The sequence below is a fragment of the Talpa occidentalis genome, unplaced genomic scaffold, assembly GCF_014898055.3.
Source record: "Talpa occidentalis isolate TD23 unplaced genomic scaffold, MPIMG_talOcc4v2.1 talOcc4.7, whole genome shotgun sequence".
NCBI lineage: Eukaryota > Metazoa > Chordata > Mammalia > Eulipotyphla > Talpidae > Talpa > Talpa occidentalis.
The window spans coordinates 43,985,453-44,006,433 of record NW_023605083.1 but is presented as its reverse complement, the minus strand read 5'-3'; the positions used below and the strand labels follow the sequence as shown (position 1 = coordinate 44,006,433).

General features: G+C 37.4%; 1 protein-coding gene across 3 annotated transcripts in view; it reads right to left on the bottom strand.

Moving 5' to 3' along the window:
- The window catches only part of PCSK5 (proprotein convertase subtilisin/kexin type 5), a 417,590-nt gene that overhangs the window by 374,029 nt on the left and 22,580 nt on the right, over positions 1-20,981 (bottom strand). For all 3 annotated transcript variants that reach the window (XM_037495353.2, XM_037495354.2, XM_037495352.2), the window contains exon 2: positions 3,954-4,058. In XM_037495353.2, coding sequence (XP_037351250.1) covers positions 3,954-4,058 — 105 coding nt within the window. The remainder of the gene's footprint in view (positions 1-3,953; positions 4,059-20,981) is intronic.

Here is a 20,981-nt window from a genome sequence, read left to right as displayed (position 1 = left end):
TCTATTCTAAGTAAGAAGAATAAGAAAGAAAGAAAATTATCTCCTCTGACCCTACCCACAACTGCATGGGCAGCTACTAAATTAGAAAAAAAAAATTTCTATTCCAAAATGATCCTGTAGATAACACCCTTCTTGACAAAAATGCCACTGGACTGGCAAAGATTTCTAAAAAGGATTAAAAAGAAGCTTCTGAAGCTTTTTATGGAAAAAAGTCAAAAGGTAAGATATGTATAAGAACACTAAGATTCACCTTCCTGACTGATGCTGTCTTAGAAGTCTGCAAATTCTTGTCATTTCAAAGGCTAATTATGACATCATGTTAATATATGGGAATCTAGTCTGTTCCCATTCTCTAGACTCATGAACCCCAAATAACCACAGCATTTTCTTTGCAGCAGAAAGTTTTTCTTGCACTGTTGCTACTCTTGCACTTTCTTCTTTAGGAAGCTGTAAGTAAAAATAATAGCAGCCGGAGGTGGGGGGGTGGTGCCATGCAATTTGCCACAGCAAATTTTAGTGCACTTATTCCCTGCAATTCACCCATGTGTTGTCCCTGCCTTGAAAAGAAGGTGAACAACAACAAAAAAATAACTTCATATGTTGCCAGTGTTTTCCACCAAGCCATGTCACATTGTTCCATCATCCCAAATTACAAATCTGCCTGTACTCCATCTTCACACAAATCATCTGCCTTATACACACACCCATGATGAAAGAAAAAAGAGAGTTTCAAAGAATCAAGTCACACCAGCACTGCACTTTTAATATACTCCAAGAGATTCACTGGAAGTGAAAAATAGAAAGTCATTGATAAAACATAAAGCTGTAGAAATATACATAGTCTAAAAGTATCTCCCCACAAATCACTTCTTAAAATTAGGAAGGGGAAAGTCATCATTTTAAAATAGAGAAACCTGGCAGACACTACCTTAATCAAGTGACTAAAGTTAAAAATCATGGGTAGTGAAACAAACCTAACATCTTGTGCTTTCTGATCTGATGCACCGAGAGCACAACACTTCTCTGATGTTCTTGAGAAATCAGAATATAATCTCAAGGAAGCAACAAACCCAGTCTGAGAGTCTACAAAATTCTGGCCTATGCGCTCAGAAAAGTTTTAGTTCATGAAAGAAAAGGGAAGCAAGAAAACAAGAGTGTTATGGCAGAGCATACTAAGGGGACTTGGGAAAAATGAAAACTAATGTGATCCTGACCCAGAAAAGGGGCAACTGACAAAATCTGAATTAAAATCTGTAGATTAGGTAATGCTGAATGAAGGTAAATATCCAGAGTTGTCCCATCATGTTAACACTATATTTCTGGTTATACAATCAAGCATCCTTGGTTTTAGTAAACATACATACAGTGAGGTATTTACAAGGACACTGTGTCTTTAAATTACTCTCAAATTTTCAGGGAAAAAAATATATATACCTATACACACACATGCACATTCCCACATGTGTATATGTATGCTTCTATGTAAACAGAAGAGAGAAAAAATGATCAAATAAATATGATAAAATGTAGAATGTTAATATCTGGGGAATCTGGGAAACATAATATAGGAATTCTTTCTAACAATTTTACAACCTCTCTGTAAATAAAAAGTTTTTAACTCTCAAAAGAAAAAACAAGCCAAGTAGGCCTGAGGTTTTTGAGGAGGGAGTTGGAGGAGGAGTAGGAAGGCAGTGGACCCCCATCTATTTCCTTCTCCCCCACGCCCAACACTGAGAAGCATTATGACCTGGGTTTCCCTGAAAACTACTTTGGGAGACCCTGCAGTGAACTTCCTTAGGGTAGCCCTATATCTCCAAATCCCCAGAGCCTAACAAAGAGCCTAACATATAGGAGAAGCTTAAGAAAAATTTAATGACTGAATGAAGAAACTATAAGTACTACTCGAAAGAAACTGTGGGTAAATCCCAACCTGTGGTATACCATCTACAAAGCCGGTCGAACTGAGGTCCTCTTGTATAAATAATTAGGTGAGAGTAAAGGGCAGGAATAAAGAGTAAGATCTGGTCCTTCTCAGGGGGTCTTCTTTTTATTGAAAACAAAGGAGGACTATGCATGTACCCTCCAACTGGCCACGAGGGGCATGACTCCTCTGGGTGAGAAAGGGTAGATTTTCCAATTACTATGTGTTCCGGCATCCAAGGTCACTACTAGATCCCTTGTAAGCTATTTGATGCACTGAGTTAAGAAAAAATAAAGACCTAAGATGCCCTAAGATAGCATTTAGAAGTGAAGCAGCTCTGTATTTTAGTAAATCCGTCCCCATGAAAACAAGTGTTAGTCTGTTCTGATCTTACCTCCCAAACCAAGTAGGACTTAGTTTTTCATGTTCATATTGACTATGCACAGGAGGTCTGAAATTGGAAGCATTTTAATTACTGAAGTTCAAGAAAGCATTGAAAACCTTGTTTAACAGGTGGAAAAAATTTAGCTAAAATTTAGCCAAAATTCAAAATTTAAAAATTTAAAAATTTAGCTTTAAAAATTTAGCTAAAATTCAAAGCAACCCCAATAGATTGCTTCTCAAGAAACCTTCAATTCTAAATAGAGTTGAAGGGGGAAATATATAATCCATTGGCCACTTAAATATATAATCCATTTAAGTATTAATGGATGTTCCTATAACTTTCAGAAAACTGGGACCTGTAAGAAATGGGCTTTTTGGTGGAGGACTCTGGGTGCTTTGGTGATGGGAGATCTATGGTGACCACAGCTGACAGGAGAGATCCTATACTGTCAAAATACAATATTAACTAGGTTGTAAAACAATGGTTCTTCATTAAAAAAATTAAAATTAAAAAGTGCTTTTTCTAGCTGCAAAGACACAATTTCACAAGCATGGACATTATGTGGTAATATTCCAGAAAAAAATTAAACAAGGCAAAACATGGCACATAACAGAGGGCAGGACTCCAAATTGCAAACCTGATTTGCATATTAATTCAAATAGAGACCTTTTTGCTTTAACAAATAACAATTTTCAAGGAATCTTTAGGTAAGATTGCCATGCTCAATGGTAGGGACTTGAACAATTTATTTGAAAATGAGCTCATATGGCAAACCCAAATCATAATGGGAATAAAAATCTTTCCTAATCAATAAATAATAAGCAGAAATCCCTCAGGGAAACTGGGGCAGGCTGTCCTCTTTTCCTCTTTGGGAGGTCAAGTAGTTTTCTGTCAGAAGTCAGTCACTTCCTCTAACTTAATTATTTCAGACAGATATTTAACTCACCCTCAGCATTTCCAGTATTAGTTTGATCCTAACAACCTTCAGCTTCCTAACACACATTTCAAAGCCATCCCACCTCTCTGAAACGGACATATCATAACTCCTTCCAGGTTCTCTCAAGGATGTATTGTCCAGAGGACTGGGACAAAGATAGAGTGCAAGAAAGATACCTGCTGAAACCCCAAGAGCAGTCATTTCCTATCCCGTATGTGCTGCATACCCCTTCTGTCCCAGACATGGTTTAGTCCTTGAGTTGCCAATAGCATGGCTCTGTCAACGCCAGCTAAAATTGCCAAAAATTTTGGTAACCTGAGGCCTGACCTAAGGGTTCTGGAAGAGACTCCTGCATGGAGTTCAGATAGAACTTCACATCTGTATACAAACAGATAGAGGGCATATGTCAATACATCCGAGTCAACCTCTCCCACCCACCCCTACCCCACACTCATTTCATTTCTCCAAGAGAACCCCTTCTTCTGATAACCTTGGACTCTTATGCAACAGGGATGATAATGGCACTTCAGTCAAAATCATGTCATTGCCCAGTTTTTGCTGAAGAAGCAGCAAAGACACTGGACCGAAGGATACTATGACAGCACTTGGAATCTGAGCCTTTATGGTGCTCACCAGCAACTGGTGTGATATTACCAATGAAAAATGCAGAAGCTTTGCTTCTTGGTCCCCACCCAACTGGTTCTTCTTACCTTTGGTTCCATTGAAATGAAACTGTGGGTTCCTCTGCTTGAGAGAACTGACCTTTTAATCGTCCTGCTATGGTAGAAGTGGTAGTAGTCCTTCAGCGCCCCAATCTGCCAAGGCAGGAGGGAAAGAAGAAAAGTGAGAGTTAAGATATGAACAGTCTTCTCTTGCCTGTTTTTCATCAAAAACGAGGACACAAAACAATAAAGTCCATAAATTATGCAGCGGCCTGTTAGGCTTAAGTGTTACTTGAACTTGGTGATCACTTTTCAAAAGAAAGACAAGTGCTATGAAATGGAGTGTCCTTGAGGCAGTGACTGAGTAACTAAAGATTATAATGGGGCAGCTTAACCCCTCCACAGCTCCCTTTTAATGTTTCATTTATATGCAGCACTTTAAGTAATTTTATATCAATCTATATCCAAATGTGGGAAAGAGAAAAAAAATCAAATAGCTGTCTGGTTATAAAAACATATTGCATTTTGTTTGCGCTGAGAAATGTACAGTGAAGGACCTTGTTAGATTATTTATATCATTAATTTGAAACGAGTCCTAAGCAGTTGATCATTCACAAAGAAAACACTACTTAGCTTGTTTCCTGACTTCAGTAGACAGCATAAACACACAGCAGTTATTCATCTGTTGCAAAACTAAAAGTGGAATAGCAATTTCCTAAAAAAACAACAAAGATCACAATATCCTACCTACCAGCCTAGCTTCCTGTGGAAAAATAGTTTGATCCGCCTTATCTTAATCATTTCTTTAATAAACTAGTCTCCTCATTTGTGTATACCTTTCTCTAGTTAAAAGCTTGGTCTGTTTAGGATAGATTTAATAATAAGTTTCTGTCCACTTTAGGAACAAAGTGCCTAACAATCATTTTCTCAGCAGATTATGAAGTGTGGATCATAAAATGGAAAACAAACTATACAAGAAACTAAGATAGAGAATTTGGTCCTCATTCCTGCTTACATTCACCAGAAGTGTCTTCTGGGTTAAGCTTCCTATACTTACTATAACTTAGCTTCCTTTTTAAAATTGGACTTTGCCCTAACTTCTAAAATCACTCACTGCCTTTCTAAAATTCCATTCTTTGACACTAACACATTTCTTGCTTTGGGAAAATATATTCAGTGGCTTTTTCTCTAGAACACCAGGCTCTTTCTCTTTCCTCCCCTAAAAGAATGAACATCAACACAATATTTTCCAATTAGGACAATTCAAAAATTGAGCACTTCTAATTTTAAAAAAGTCATTTTTTGGTTTCCTCAACTTAATTTTTTCAAATAAAAGATTTTTTACACCCTTCTTTTTGTACATTCTCAACCATTGTCCCATCTGCCCAATTTCTGTGCCATATAAGTCATGTCCTCACTGGGACCTCAGGCTTGGACTGAATGTCTCTTAAATCATTCAATTTGAAAGTCTGAAGTCTAGCATTTTTTATTTAAGTGGAAACTACTGTAATGTATACAGAAGGGATCCTGGACTCTGAAAGCAAGTCGGGGAATGAGGACAAGGAAATGCCAGCTGAAACCTCTCATCTCAGGGATCCCGAGCTCTGAAGCAGCAGCAAACAATGAGGAGAAAGCCACAGATGACAGTCTCAGTCTCCAAAAGGGTTTCAAGGAGGGATTTGCAGGCCAATTTTAAGGTTCCAGAGGACTGGGGGTAGAATTCAGGAGGCACCTCCTAATCCTTCACAAGAAAACATCAAAATCTCAAGAAGCTTAGAGCTTTCATCTCAAGGAATTTTCTCAAGAGTTTACCTTGAGTAAATACAGTAGTTCTTGTGGAAACACTGAATTGAGGGAGAACTTTACAGATAATCCATCACCACTGTGAAAAACACCAATATGGGGAGCCCAAATGTACACAGCAAGTATTGTGAGGCGACAAAGTGGAAATCCTTGCTGAATGGAGGGACTCAGGTATGTTTCATGGTGACCCTATGAATGGGCTCAAAAGATGCAATTCCAACATCCTTCTGGTGAGTCTTTCCTGTGCTGCAGAGTTGAAAGCTAAACCCTCTGGAGGTTTCTTAATGTGATTAAGAGTCTCCTAATCATCGGCAGATGACAGCACCATGAAGATATACATGCTTAGCAGTAGTCCTGCAGAGTTTTTAGTATTCAGTGGCTAGCTTTCTGGGCATTTGTTTGCATACCCTGTTTTGTTGAGAAGAGACTGTAGAAGAGCTACAGGGCTAACATAGGTAACTTCCCCATGCCTCGATTTCTTGATTGAGTCAGATGCAGCATCTCTCATGGATGCCACAGAATAGTGTGGCTTTGGGAAGACATTTCTGAAAGCTTGGACCCCTGATAGCTTCTATAAGATGCCCAATAGTCTACAGCAGACCTAGTAGCAAATTCAGCAGTGGTTCCCCTGAATAGCCAAAACTGGATAGATCAGACTTCTGAAAATGCTATACCTTTACATAATCTTGTGCAACTTTGTTAAGTACCTCTTGAGTGAACTGTAGGCACAGTGAGCCAGAGACTACTAAATGGCCCACCGTATCAGCTCTGACATCTCGTTGGATGACTACTTGTTTCTGGTCTTCTCACAGCCATCTGGACCAACCTACTCTTTCAAATCTGTTTTCTAGACAGTAGCCAGAACAAGGTTATAAGTGCAAATTTGCTATATCATGACATGCTATACCATGTCATATTCTAGCCTAAAATCCTTTATTGGCCTCCCCTTGCTCTCACACAGTATTAGCTAGCATTTAATATTATTTAATAATAGTTTTAAAACTAAATCAGAATAATCTTATCAACATTTATGCTGTGCCAGGAACTTTTCTAACTTGTTGAAAGAAAACCATTGTCCAACTCTGATCTACAGGGCCTGCATGACCCAGCCCAGCACCGTCTTTAACCTCACCTCCAATCACACATGCTCTCCATTCCCTGGACTGCATCCAGCCTGGTCTTGTTCTGTTCCTTAACTCTGTGCTGTGCTTGCTCTAACCTCTAGCTGAAGCACCCTCTCCTACCTCCACCCTCTTCTTGTTTCTCATCCTCACCTTGATGTCTCACCTCAAGCAGCACACAGTCTTTAAAACTCCCCAGACTAGGTCAGGTTCCCTTATTATGTCATCTCACAGAATCATAAGAACATATCTGTAGTAATATGTTGATTAGTGTAAGTTTAATGGCATTGTCCCCATCTGCATGCCTGCTCTATGTATTCCAGTGAAGCAAGGACATATCTATTTTGCTCACCATTTTGTTCCCAGCTCCTGGCTGGCAGCTCGAAACATAATAGTTTCTCAGAAAGATTGCTGAATGAATGATATGATGATAATCAGAATCCTTGAATTGCTAAAATTACATTGATTAGGGTTATATGTGATTCTGCATCTCTAGAGTAAATATCACAGAGCTATCAAAGTGAGGCTAATTTTCAGCAAAAATGGTTTAATTCTATCTTAATTGAAGTGTTCTTTCTGCCAAAGGCTATGGCTCTTTGGGTTGCAGGCTAATATACCTCTCTGATTTTTTTCTATTTTGTGAGACAACATTAGTTCAATTATTCTACCTCATCCAAATAAAACAATCTGTCACCTCCCAGAATTTTATATATATTTAAAAGCAAGTTTATTTTTCTCATCTATTAATATGCATGTCCCTATTGGCAAGAATTGTGTCTTTTATATTCTTTCAACAGCACTGAGCAAGCTGAGGGCATTTAATAAACATTAAGAAGAAAAATGTCATAATATGTAGGGAGTTATTCAAAAGAAAGACAGTGTATGAAAACAGAGCAGTAATATTATCTATAAGCAGGCAGTCCATCTACCTCCTCTGGGGTAATGTAAAACAAAAGATGACTGTATTTATTTGTTATGCATTGGCAACAAGGACTAAAAAAGAAACAATATATAACTAATCGAGGGGCATTTTATACATGAATCAAGAACCCTAAGAGTATTCATGAAATATGAAATCAATAACAGATCAAAGCTCCACTTTTTCCTTAACACCACATAAAGGAAGGAGAATATTCCTTCTCTCTGAGCCCTTATAAGTTCCTCTTCTGTACAGTGACTTACACACTTTTCCCTGCCTAGCAACACAACTGTGTATAATACTGAAGCGATGACTTTGATCCCAATTCTATCATGTCTTTGTGCTTATCCTTCCTTAGTGGCAGCCCATCACCCCTATACCCAGAACTGTGCTATCACTCCTGTTTCTCAAACCAAATTGTCTTCTTAGGAAAGGCTTTTTGATAAATGATTTTACACTAACAGGTATATGACGGGTAAGACTCAATATCTTAGTTCTTCCAAGAAAAACTGCACTTGATCAGAAAATTAAAACTTGAGCCAAATAAATGAGTCCATCATGTTTGCAATTTGTAAAAACAGTCATTGCCCAGAAATAATTATTGGAGGGCTGTTTTTTTTCCTAACAGCAGGAGGGAACCGTCCCAGTGTCTCTAAATTGTCACATCACAAGCTAGCTACTAACTTCTAAGCAAAGGGCAGGGAGCAAGAAGACCTTTATTTAATACTGGCTTTCTCTGTGTTAAGGAGCACTGTCACCAAAGAATTCATTGACCCCTACAGTCTCACCTGTGCTTGCATCTAAAACCCTCAGCAGTCTACGGCTCCAGGTGCAGAGTTGGCAACCTCCTTAGGTTCTGTAGGCTGATCAACTGTTTCCAGGCATACAGGGCTTTTCAGCACCTAAACTGAGGCAGTCTCAGGCAAACTGGGTGAGTTGGTCAGTCTAGTTATGAAGTGGGAAGGCCAGGGATGCTGCGGTCACATTGAGGAACCTGTTGGATCTCTCAGGCTTCTTGTTCGCCTTGTTTTCCTGCCAGCCCTCTCCAAGGGACAGATCTCCAAATTCTGTTCTCCTTTTGGATAAGTTATGTGCCTCCATTCAACAACCAATTTTATGGGTAAAATTTGAACAAACACCTTACAAAGAAGACTTACAAATGGCCAAAAAGGGGGAAATTGCTCAAATGCAAATTAAAAGCATAATAGTGCTACACCCACAACAGAATAGTTATCATTTAAAAGACAGACAACAACCAGCTCTAATGGGACTGTGGAGCATTTGTGCTCTCATATATTACTAGTGGGAGCGTGAAACTGGAAATTTGTTTGGCAAAATCTTTTGAAACATATATCTTCCTCATGACCCAGGCATTCAATTCATGGTATTTACCCAAAAGAAATGAGCACCTATTTCCAAACAAAACAAATACACAAATGTTTGTAGCAACTTTATTAACGATAGCCCTACACTGGAAGCAACACAAATATCCATCAACAGGTGAATGAATGGTGATATATCCATATGATGGAAGGCTAACCAGCAATAAAAAGGGAACAAACAGTTCATAAGTGCAACATGGGTGAATTTCCAAACATGCTGACACAAAAGTGTGCATACTGATAGAAAATTTTATGACACATTGATAGAAAATAGGTAAGTCACAAACTGGGTACAGTAGGGATTGACTGGGAAAAGCCTGGAGACACTTAAAATGGTGGGAATATTCTGTATTCTGACTGTGGTGGTAATGACAACAGTCAGTGCTTAGGTAAGTAGAACCAGCTTGGGGTGGGCTTGCAAGATCCAACTGCATCTTTTCCCAACACCCTGTTCAGAGACATCATGATGATGACTTGAAATCCACAATGATAAAGTATTTACAGCAGGAAAAATCAGCAAAAGCTACAAATTAGGAAGTTCTTTACTCCCTGATGAGTTATTTGTTTAGTGTTTATTAGCACACCATGGGGTGTATATCTGGCTTTGTACCCCAAAATGCTGCATTTGGGTTCATGTAAATTATCCCTCAATAACAATGACTTTGAAAGTCATAAATTCCCCTCTTCTGGTTTCCGGCTCTCTCTTTTCTATATGTAGAAAGGCTTGGAAATTAGAACTAAGAAGTGAGTTAATGTCAGATTAGAATTTTCATAAAGTTCATACCTTCTCCCACCTTCTCAGGTGAGGTGGGAAGAACCAAGTAACCCAGACCACTGGTCTTGCTGACCAACCTCTTTCTAATGTCCAATGCTGAAATTTCCATTGTTAAATCCATTTAAATAGAAAGTTACAAAGACAGAGCTTGGATATACTGTTTTCTCTTTATTGAAATGTTGAGTGTGATGTCCCCTTTGTGCTTTCCTGCATATGTTAAAACAATTGTAATTATTTGCTGCCTGTGTCTAAGGAGAACCAAAGAGAAGTTGGCCATGATTGTTTCTCAATGTCACTAAGAACATTCCCAATCAGTCTTTGTACCTGGTTTTCCTCTACCTGGAATGCTGTTCTAAAAATCTTTGAGATTCACTTCCTTATTTTTTCAGGGGCTTGCTCAAATGCCACCTACTCAAAGCAGCTTTCTATTGACCACCCAATTTAAAATTGCTGCCACCCCCTCCACATACTCACTCCCCTTCTGGAATTGATTATTCTCCTTAGCACTTAACACATTAGCATATTCTCCTTATTTGTCCCATTTATTGTCTGTCTTTCCCCATTAGAAAGTTAGCTCCACAAGAGCAGAGATTTCTGCTTTATAAATTGCTGGACTCGTCTTAGCTCCTATTTAAGAATGCCAGACTTACCCAGTAATGTGTACAATAAAGGCATGAATGGCTCTGTCCTTGAGGAGCTGAAAGCAACAGTGAACCTGTCTCTAAACTTAAGGAAGGTTTCCTTTTTTTTAAGATTTATTTTATTTATACAAGAACTGGGGTACAGGCCAGATGCACGGGAGGGTAAGAGGATTCACCAGAGACAGAGCGGGGAACAGATCGGCAGACTGACTGTAATACACTGCTGAGGGGAGCAGCGGGCAAGACAGGAGAGGTCTGCTTACCATGTGGGTTGCTCCGTGGCCGGCAGGGATCGAACTGGCACTGCAGAGACTGCGGACAGCTTCACAGTGCTGTGCTCAACCGCCTGTGCCACCAGGGAGGTCCCATAAACTTGTTCAACTCTTTAGGACCCTTTTAGTGATATAGAACATTAACATAGTGTAACATAGGCTATATCTTGGTAAATGTTGAATGAATGAAATTATCGCTTCTAAAAATAACCGCAAATTAAGAATTTACCATCAACAACCACCTAAGTCTGCTGTTGTGTTTCTTAATTTCATCCCCTGTCCTAATTATAGTCAATGAACTCTTGGAATCACTGAACAAAACATTTATAACAAGCTGATAAAATTCTTTAAATACTAAATTTAAATTAGAAAGCAAGGAAACACAGAAATCTAATGAACTGCTAATATTTATGGAGCACAAACTAAATGCCTGGATGAAGCAGGCAACATCATTTCCAGTTTACACGCAAGTCAGCAGAAATTGACAAAGTATACCAACTTGCCTGGGGCCATACAGCTAGTAAGGGGTAAAGTTCAGGTTGATTCCCAGTAGTCCAACTCCAGAGCATATAACTTAACTACTCTAAAAAGTGTTTCAAATAAAAGGTTTTAAAGAATGAACTAAAAACCACAGCTAACCAGAGATCTCAGTTACCCAGGAGATTGTATTCCTAGGAATGGTGCAGAGAAGAGACGTTTTTTAGGATATTTCTGCCTACGTCCAGCAATGCAGACAAGAAAGTATTAACAAATATTTCCAAGAGTAAGAGACAGTTCATTACTGGTCTCCTATCAAGGTAAGAAAACCTCTCTCTGGCTCTAACACAGTCTCTCTCTGGCTCTAACACAGATCCCACAGAATTTATGTTAGTGTCATCATGTTGGTGTGATTTTTAAGTAGATCATCACTGTTTAGTTCAGGGACATTTGATGTTACAAATGACAATAGAAAAAACTTTGAGACTCTGAAAAATCTAGTGGTGACCAGAGGGGGAAGGAAATGGTCGAAGGTGACACTATGACAGTGCGAATGGTACTAGGACTTTAGTGATGGTTAAGGTGAGGCTCATATGCACATAGTGGTACAGATGCACCCCTAAAATTAATGTAGTTTTGTAAATCAATGGTACATTAATTAAAAACACATTTAAGCAAGTGCACTATCTGGCCTCAAACATCTTTGTTCGATATTATTGCAGTAGCGCAAGGAATGCCACAAAGTAGTAAGAAAAATATCTTCTTGGAGTTTAAATAGTTTCTTCTGTCCCTCTGTCTTTCCCTCTTCAATTTGAAAGAATGAATCTGGGCTTTTTACTCTGTCATCTGATCAATTACAGAGACTTCTAAGGACATTCCAAGGCATTAGACAGCTTTGTGGTCAATACCAGGGAGATATCCTGTTGGTTTTGACTGGATATTCATATAAATTTGGTAAAGATATAAGTGATAGAGCTAACTTTTATTTGCAAGCTTTTAATTTGTTGTTTCTTCCCATATACATGACCATTTTTTCAAAATAATAGGTATTATTTTGTTGTTTTTGTTATCACATGGGGGTGGGGAGAGAGGCTATAAGGGAAGACAGAATGTTTAATCAAGGTTTTTATTTCAGCAACACTGGAATAAATTAAGTCCTAAATTCTGGGGAAAAAAATCTTTTTAACTTTGTTTCAAGTTAATCACTCAAAGAATACTTTTGATTTCTTTCTAAATGTTTTCAAGTCCAGGCTCAGCACTGAATTTCTTCAGAGAATTAAATACAATAAGTCAGAGCAAAAGCTTCACAATCATTTCTTTAAAATCAGGATGCCAACAGATACATGAAAATTAGAATTAATGTATAAACTCTAAGATTTCAGAGGTAACTCTCTAAGTTATGCAGGTATGGAGTAGGTTGAAAAATGGCCCCCCAAAATATTAACATCCTAATTCCCAGAACCTGTGGATATGTTACCCTATACGGCAAAGGAGACTATGTGTGCGATTAAGTGAAGGATTATGACATGGAGATGGGGACACCATTCTGAATTATCCAGACAGGTCCAGTGTGATCAAAACTGTCCTTATAAAATGAGGCAAACAAGTCAGAGAATGAGATATGATGACTGAAGCAGAAGTCAGAGGGAGAGAGACGGGAGCAGAGATGGGAGGACAGAAGATTTAGGGTTGTTGCTGGCTCTGAAGATGGAAGAAGGGGCCAGACCCAAGGAATGCAGGCAGCCTCTAGAAGCTGAACAGGGCAGGCAGTGAGTCATCTCTAGAACCTCTAGAAAGACTTTTGGCCTGCAGATAATAAATTTATGTTCTTTTAAGTCACTAAGTTTGTGGTTGCTACAACAGTCATAAGGAAATTAATACAAGGTAGAACTAGCACTTCTATAGACATCCAAGAAAAGGAAATAAAACTAGACAATTGGTATTTGGAGCCTTTTTAAGTCTTCATAATTTCCAAAAGTCTCCACAAATTCAGATACCAATCTCCAAATCTCCATTTGTGCCAATATAATAATAATGTTCAATACTGGCCCCACATTCTGTTCAGTACTTTGTGAACATTATGTTTAATCTGCAAACAACATCAAGGCCAAGAGGAAGCAACTTGTCCAACAGCACAGAACTGGTAAATGACTTTTTCTTCCAAAGTAATTGTACATTTAGTACTACAAAAGCTACCACTTACTGATGCTTTTTTCTCTCTAATTTTTCCAACAACCCTATAATAAAGAGAAAACTATTCTTATTTTATGGACATGATAACTGGTCCAAACCTGAGAAAGATTAAGTAATATGCCCAAATGAGGAAGCAACCAAGTCAGGATATGAAACCAGGTCAGTCTGACTCTAAAAACTAACCTTATTCTAGTCATTGCACCCTAATTCTTATTTAAATTTATTCAAAGGGTTTTGGAGCACCACATGTGATTCAATAGGCACACTCACATATCATCTCTAACTCCATCCTACCTACTTGCCCTTACCAATATGAAGCCCTCTTTTACTTTATTCTAAAGCTATCTGATCAGCAGAGTGTAGGAGAATCCAGGTCTCAAGAGTTCAGCTTAAAAGCAGGCAATCAAAAGCATCTTAACTACAAATCCAGAACAAGCAAAAAAAGAGCTACAATTTCACCAAGGAAACACAAAGACACAGCATACAGGGTAAACATCAAATGAAAACCCTAGTCTTGCCCCACTGCATGAGGTTTGCCTCAAAACAAATAATAGAATCTGAGTTAGAAAAGACAAAATGAGGATTTTAATCTGATGTTCACCCAGATGCAGAAATCCATTCTTCAAATTAGTATAGAGCAGTGCACTCTCTGGGACAATCCATTCTTTAGAAAGTTCAAGCTATTTGGCTGAAATTCATTCATTACTCCTGGTTCTAGTCTGTGCAGTCAACTCAGTAACATCGTCCCTTTCCTCTGCCAGATAGTCACTAAGTCCCTAACTGGGTCTTCCCTGCTTTTGGCTGAATATTCAAGTTTTTCCAATTTTTTCTCAAGTGACAAGGCTTCTAGGATAGCTTCCCTAAGACAAGCCAACATCTGTAATGCTGCCCTAGAAAAGCTAGAGCTCAGAATATAACACATCTCAGTGCCAGGTATGACGGAGATGACAGAGCCAGGCTGAAGTCCATGATCTGTGCTAACTATGTTTGGAAGAATGAACTCGACCAGCTAAAACATCCTCAGAAACCCTTTTTAATTTGGTTCACCTCCTGTCTATATTTGATTTCTTAAATGCAAACAATAAAATTTACATTTCTATTGAGTGTTGAATGTCATTTTCTATTTTCTACTCTATGTTTTTACAGTCTGCCTAGACACTTATTTATTGGTACATACAATGTGCCAAGCACTGATCCAGAGACACTACTGAGAACCGAACAAAACCAAGTTCTTGCTAACATGGAGAGCGCATTCTGACTTGATTCTGGCAAACCCTCTGTGTCAAGTACAAATGTGAAATTTATATCTTCTTTACTGAATCAGAATATTTCTCCCAGGAACACTCAAGTAATTTTTCATTTTAGTATATTACATTTATGGATTGGGTTCAGCATTCAATTTATAATGAAAATGTAACAGTTATTTAAGAATGAACTGTAAAATGCATTAGGCTTTTATTTTCTTCAACCCATTTTTGTCCAAAATGAATAATTATATCCTTAATGTAAAATAGTCCTTGTACTATATTCCTCAGATAAGAACACTTATTACTGCTATTTATAGTCAGTTATTCTTTTAAAAAGCTTTTTTAAACCCTGCTAATTTCTAGAGAAATATGAAGTATTGTTGTGTATTTAAACTATTCCTTCTGTTTATAAGACACCACTCCCCTCAATTTCCCCTACCAACACTACAGAGTCCAAGAAAAGCAGAGAAGAAAGAGCAACATAGCCTACATATAGGTCTGTATTCCTTTAATTACTGATATTCTTAGCAACTTGAAGTATTTCAACATTTATGTCACACAGGAAATAGTACATAATTTGATAGATGGAAAAATTCCTAAAATTACCCCTGCAGCAGTAAATTTTCTGTTTATGTCCATGATTCTCAGCCCTGCTATACATTAGAAGGATATGGAGACTTAAAAGAAATACTAACATCAAGGACCCCACTCCCACCCTAGAGTCCAACTTAAGGGGCTGTTTTCTTTTAAAAAGCTTTAAAGGTGAATCTAATGCATAACCAAGATGAAGAATCCTTTTCTAACCAATCCACCCCATTCCACAGAAATAAAACAATTTACCCTGAATTCTGTGATCACCATTCAAATATTCCATATACTTAATCTAAGTTTAAATGAGACAATAACTAAATAATTTTATTTTCACATTAAAGTAACTGGCATGTTTTGTTCTTTCATTTACTCCTTTAACAATTTTAAAAGACCCCTCCTCAGTCTCCTCTGTCCCCCCAAAAGTAGAAAAATATATTTAGTACAACCAGATACAAAATTTCCAATGTTTTATCATACTGGTAAACAGAGGCTATTTTGAATGGGACAACATTTGAAGTGTGTTTTATTCTTAAAAGGGAAGATACTGAGCATTAAAATTTGAGCATTGAAAACATGGTAGACTATGTCTGCTGAAAACCTCAGCTTAAGGTGCAGGACAGTGATGATTTTGTCACCGTCATTTTAAAGATATATTATAAGAGGAAACTCCCCCACATCTTTGCCAATAGCTATTCAGAGATGCCATGTGCATTTGGTTCTTCCTGAGGATTAGCAAGATCAGCACTTGCAGTGACCCCAAAAGTGGGCCCAAAGCTGGGGATAACCAACAGTATTTGTAGCATAATGGTAGACAGAGATGGGGCAGGGGGAGGTTTTTATCCTGATGGGAAGTTGCACATCTAGGCTGATGTGAGTTTAGATGTTATTTTTATAGCACTTTAGACTCTGCCACTGTGGGTACCTATTATCCAGTTGTTTAATTAAAGATGTCACAGATAAATATCCATTAGAATAGGTCAACTAAAAGAACAATGACAAGTGATGGTGAGTATGTGGGTAAATAGAAGGTTCATATGTGGTTGTTGCTAATACTGGGAAAATTATTCAGCCACTTGTTATAAAAGTATTTACTTACTGCATGACCCATAAATTCCATGCTATAATTCTCTCTAAGAAAGATGAAAAGTTATATTCACACGAAAATACGTATATGAATGTTTATAGTGACTTTAGTTTTAATCACCAATAACTGGAAACAACCCAGTGTCTATCAACTGGCAAATGGATAAACTAACTGGTACATCTGCACAATTAAAAAGGAACTAAGTATGGTTGGTTAGTCAGGGAGGAATCTCTAATGTGTGAAAAAAAAAGAAAGACAAAGAATCCAGATTCAAAAGACTATATACTGTCTTATTCCATTTATATGACATTTTTTAAATGGCAATATACATCAAAAAACAACAACAAAAAAAAAACATTGATAATTTACAGAGTTGAGGGGTGCAACAAGAGACTGATTACAAAAAAGCATAAGGGCATTTTTCGAGGATGTGAAATTGTTATATATCTTTAATATAGAGGTCGTTATATGGCAAAATGTACTTGTCAAAACTTACAGAATTACAGTGGTTTTTACTCTATGCAATGTATGTACACCATTACATATATTGCATGTATTGCTGCATGACCTTGATCAATCTAATTGACAAAAAAATCTATTGTCCAGCCATCAAATTAAATTGGAATGGTGATATAAATGGAAAAGTAAAATAAGAAGTTGTGTGAGTTAAAATACATTATCAAGTTGGCTTTATTCAACTGAGGAGCTTCCCTAAAGCCATAGCAAGCATTTCAGACACTTGGAATTATACAGTGCAAACAGCAACCCTGAGAATCATTCATAATATGTAAAGCTTTCCTTTTACAAAGGAGTGAAGGATTTGTACTATTCTTAGGTAAAGTATTGCTTTCCATTCAGATGACCATCTTAGTCAGTATGCTAAGTGGCAGATTCATTTGAAACTCTGACAATATGGCTGTTAACTCTTCAAAGGAGAAAGTATAAAAGGTTCAGACTCTAAATGCTGCTAACCATACACCTAAGTGCTTTGAAAGTATGCAAAAAACCTATATAAATCATTGATTCTCAAAGTATTTCTTGATACTAGAAGCTTAATATCAGTCTTATAGACATCACCTATAAGCTTAGCAGAAATGTGTATTCATGTGCCCCACCTCAACCTGAATCAGAACCTAGTCATTGCCCTACTTGGCTAACTAAATTCCCAAAACAAGGAAGTACTCACCGTGAATGACTGATGGACAAAATTACATGGTTGTCCATCTTGACCTGCACAGTATACACCAAATACAACCTGTTCCTCCATATGCCTGTACAATCTATATGGTAAAAACAAGGTATGGTTGGACCTTAGGTGATTATGCTAAGTGAAATTAAGTCAGAAAGCAAAGGACAATTACTGCACAGTGTCACTCTCACTCATTTGCAGAATATAAATAACCATACTATAAAACATAATCATAGACACTGTGAAAACAATATTGGTTACCCAAGGGGTGATGGGTGGAGGTTGGAAGAAGAGGACAGGGAAAGGGAGGTGATAGGGTTTGGACTGGAGAGTCGGGGGAGGGAGAGTGAAGAGGGTATGTATATGTGAAATTGTCCTTGTAAAAGTCTATGTTGACTAGTGGCAAATCAGTGATAGTTAAAGGAAAAATAAAAATTTAAAAATTTCAGGTTTTACCCATTTTATCATGCTATGAATTCAATCTATGTTGAAAATAAAATTGGATTTCAAGTAGAATTTTCTCCAAACTCAATTCTAGGAGTTAATTAAAAATGTTCATCATGTACACAGTACTGAGAGAAGTGTAGTTATCGATGATAGATCAGTTCATTTCATAACCAAGTGAGTCAAGTTTCAGAATGAAATTCATAGGCGATCTATATACTAAATAATTGTAACCACTAAAAATTAAAAGTTGTCTTCTAATGACCATCAGGTCTTGCCATATTCTACTTTACGTGGACTACTGCATTTAGCTTCTGCTTTCCATACAAAAGCATCAAAAATGATGTCAAATTTCCAACAAATGTCTCAGACCATAAAGTTTGGAACATATTTTTCTCTCTCTTTTCAAGAAAATGTTTTGATTTCTCAACAGAAGTCTTAGTAGAAAAATGTAATTTACGGACAACTGAATGAGAGTTCCTCAGGCACAGGAAAATGAATAAAGTAGTCCCAAATAGCATAATAATTATATCAGCAGTTATGCTCAGTTTATAAAACAAAGCTTAATTTGCTTGAACGTATCAATGTCTTCTCTCAGAGTCCTGCTTAACTGACACTATCTGTCCCTGATATACAAGGATTAAAAATTCAAAATTCTGGCCAAATGCTCTACTCTTTTAGGAGCAGATATTTACTCTGATGCTAGCTCTGGGTTGACATCCAGTTCTTCAGTGGATGCATGTTCATAGGCAACAATATTTGAAAGTCAGTTTAAGCAAAATACTACCAAAATACTACCATTTACCGTACCCTCCACACACACACTTGCGTTAAAGTCATGTAAAAATAATGCCACCATTTTTATCATCTGTGTGTGTTGACACCATTTGTGACTGTCCACTGTAAGGATTTTTCAACCTAGTAAACAGCATAAATAACTCATCTGGCCCCACATTCTGTCTTGATATTTCATTCTATGTAACATCAATATTAATTTCTCATACGTACACTGTTTTCATCTTTAAAGTGCTTTCCTCATCGCTGTTGCATGTGAGTAATTAAGATAATGTCATACCCCTTTGTAAAACTGATCAACGATATCTTGTTACTTTTTATAATAAAATTTTTCAAAGGCTTTCATTAGGCTCAAAAGAAGCTACCAGATCTGGCTCCTGTTTATCTTTCTTTTTTTTTTTTTTAAAGATTTATTTATTTATGCATACTATGCATACAAGAGCTGGGTACAGGCCAGAGGTGTGGGGGTGAGAGGATTCACCAGAGACAGAGTGGGGAACAGAACAGACAGACTGACTGAAATACACTGCTGAGGGGAGCAGAGAGCGAGACAGGAGAGGTCTGCTGCTCCATGTGGGTTGCTCCCTTGCCAGTCGGGAATCGAGCTCATGCTTTAGAGACTTTGGATTGCTTCATTGTGTGGTGTTTAACCCCCTGTGCCACAAGGGAGGCCGCTCCTGTTTATCTTTCAAACCTCATCTCCTAGCACCTCTCCTTCACTCGCTATGCTCCAGGCCCACTAGTCTCCTTTCCAGCCTCTGGACCTTTACACTTGCTGCCTACCTACCTGGAATTTCCTTTTTTTCCAATCCCCCATTGCCTAATTCCTCCTTGTTTTTTAGACCTTAGCTCAAGTATCGCTTTCTTAGAAAAAAATCTCCCCTGACCTCTCTGCTAAGCAGTCTTCCCCAATAAGCTATGGGTTGAAGCTGTTTTTTATTAACTTTTAAAATTTCACTATATTGTCTATATCCATCACAGTGTCTGATAGATAGTGGCAGCCCCATAAACACTTATAGAATGAATAAGTCAATGAAAGAAAACTGAAATAAGGAAAGCATTATTACCCTGATTTTCCAAATAATAAAACTGAGGTCTAGCTAAATTCAGTGATTTACCCCACTTTATACTGGTAGCAAGTGATAAAAACAAGATTTTTCTGATACCACACTTGTTCTGTCTTGAAATTTCACTATCCTATAGGATACCTAAATAGACTAAATAATATAATTTTTGGTTGGAGTCATAGTTTCAATTTTTATTAAAGTTTCAAATTCAACCTGATTAACTTTAGAATTACTATCTTTATCTCAGCTATTCCTGAACCTGGCTAAAGAGCCAAGCTTTTAACATTTTTTCTTAACATAAAAGTCCATTGACCTTTATCTCAGCAGTTTGCTTGGTCTTAAATATATGTCAAATAAGCCCAGAATGAGAGTTTAAATAACCATTATGCCTACCAACTATATGTTTGTATCCATTAAATAGAAAGTTAGAAGTGATGTTTAACAAAATGTAGTTGGTGCGGTAGATTGAGTTTTAAGTATCTCTCTTCTATCATTCCCAAGTGCTTACTGTTGACATAAAAGATAAACCCAAAACAGTCTACTACCAAAAGAATCATTGCAATGTTTACAGATTTTTGTAGTAACTTAAGACATTTTTATCTGGACAAATACCTCATATCTGGATAAATGAAGAAAAAATAAGTACATTTAATGTATCTTAACTGTCCATCTGAGTCCTCTACAAGACTGAAAATTAATCCATGAATTATTTTAATATTCCACGCACTGGATATTGCCTGACTATTACATTTGTATTGCTCAAATAAATGCAGGCAATTTAGCAGAAGAGGGCTTCACAAGATTTCCTCCTTCTTAATTCAAACATGCCAACATTCTGTAGCTAAGTTGTGAAAATAGGTTTAAAGCCCCAACAAACCAAAGTGATAAAGACCAGAGTGGAGAATGCTTTGGGTAACCATGAGCATTTGTCCCCATTTCAAATGTAACGTGTTCATTTGAATTTTTACAGTGAGTGCATTAGATATATCGATATGTCTCCATTCTATTATTTCAGTTACTACATAACTTCCATGGACCTGTAAATAGAACTTATATGTTCAGTGTGATGGATACAG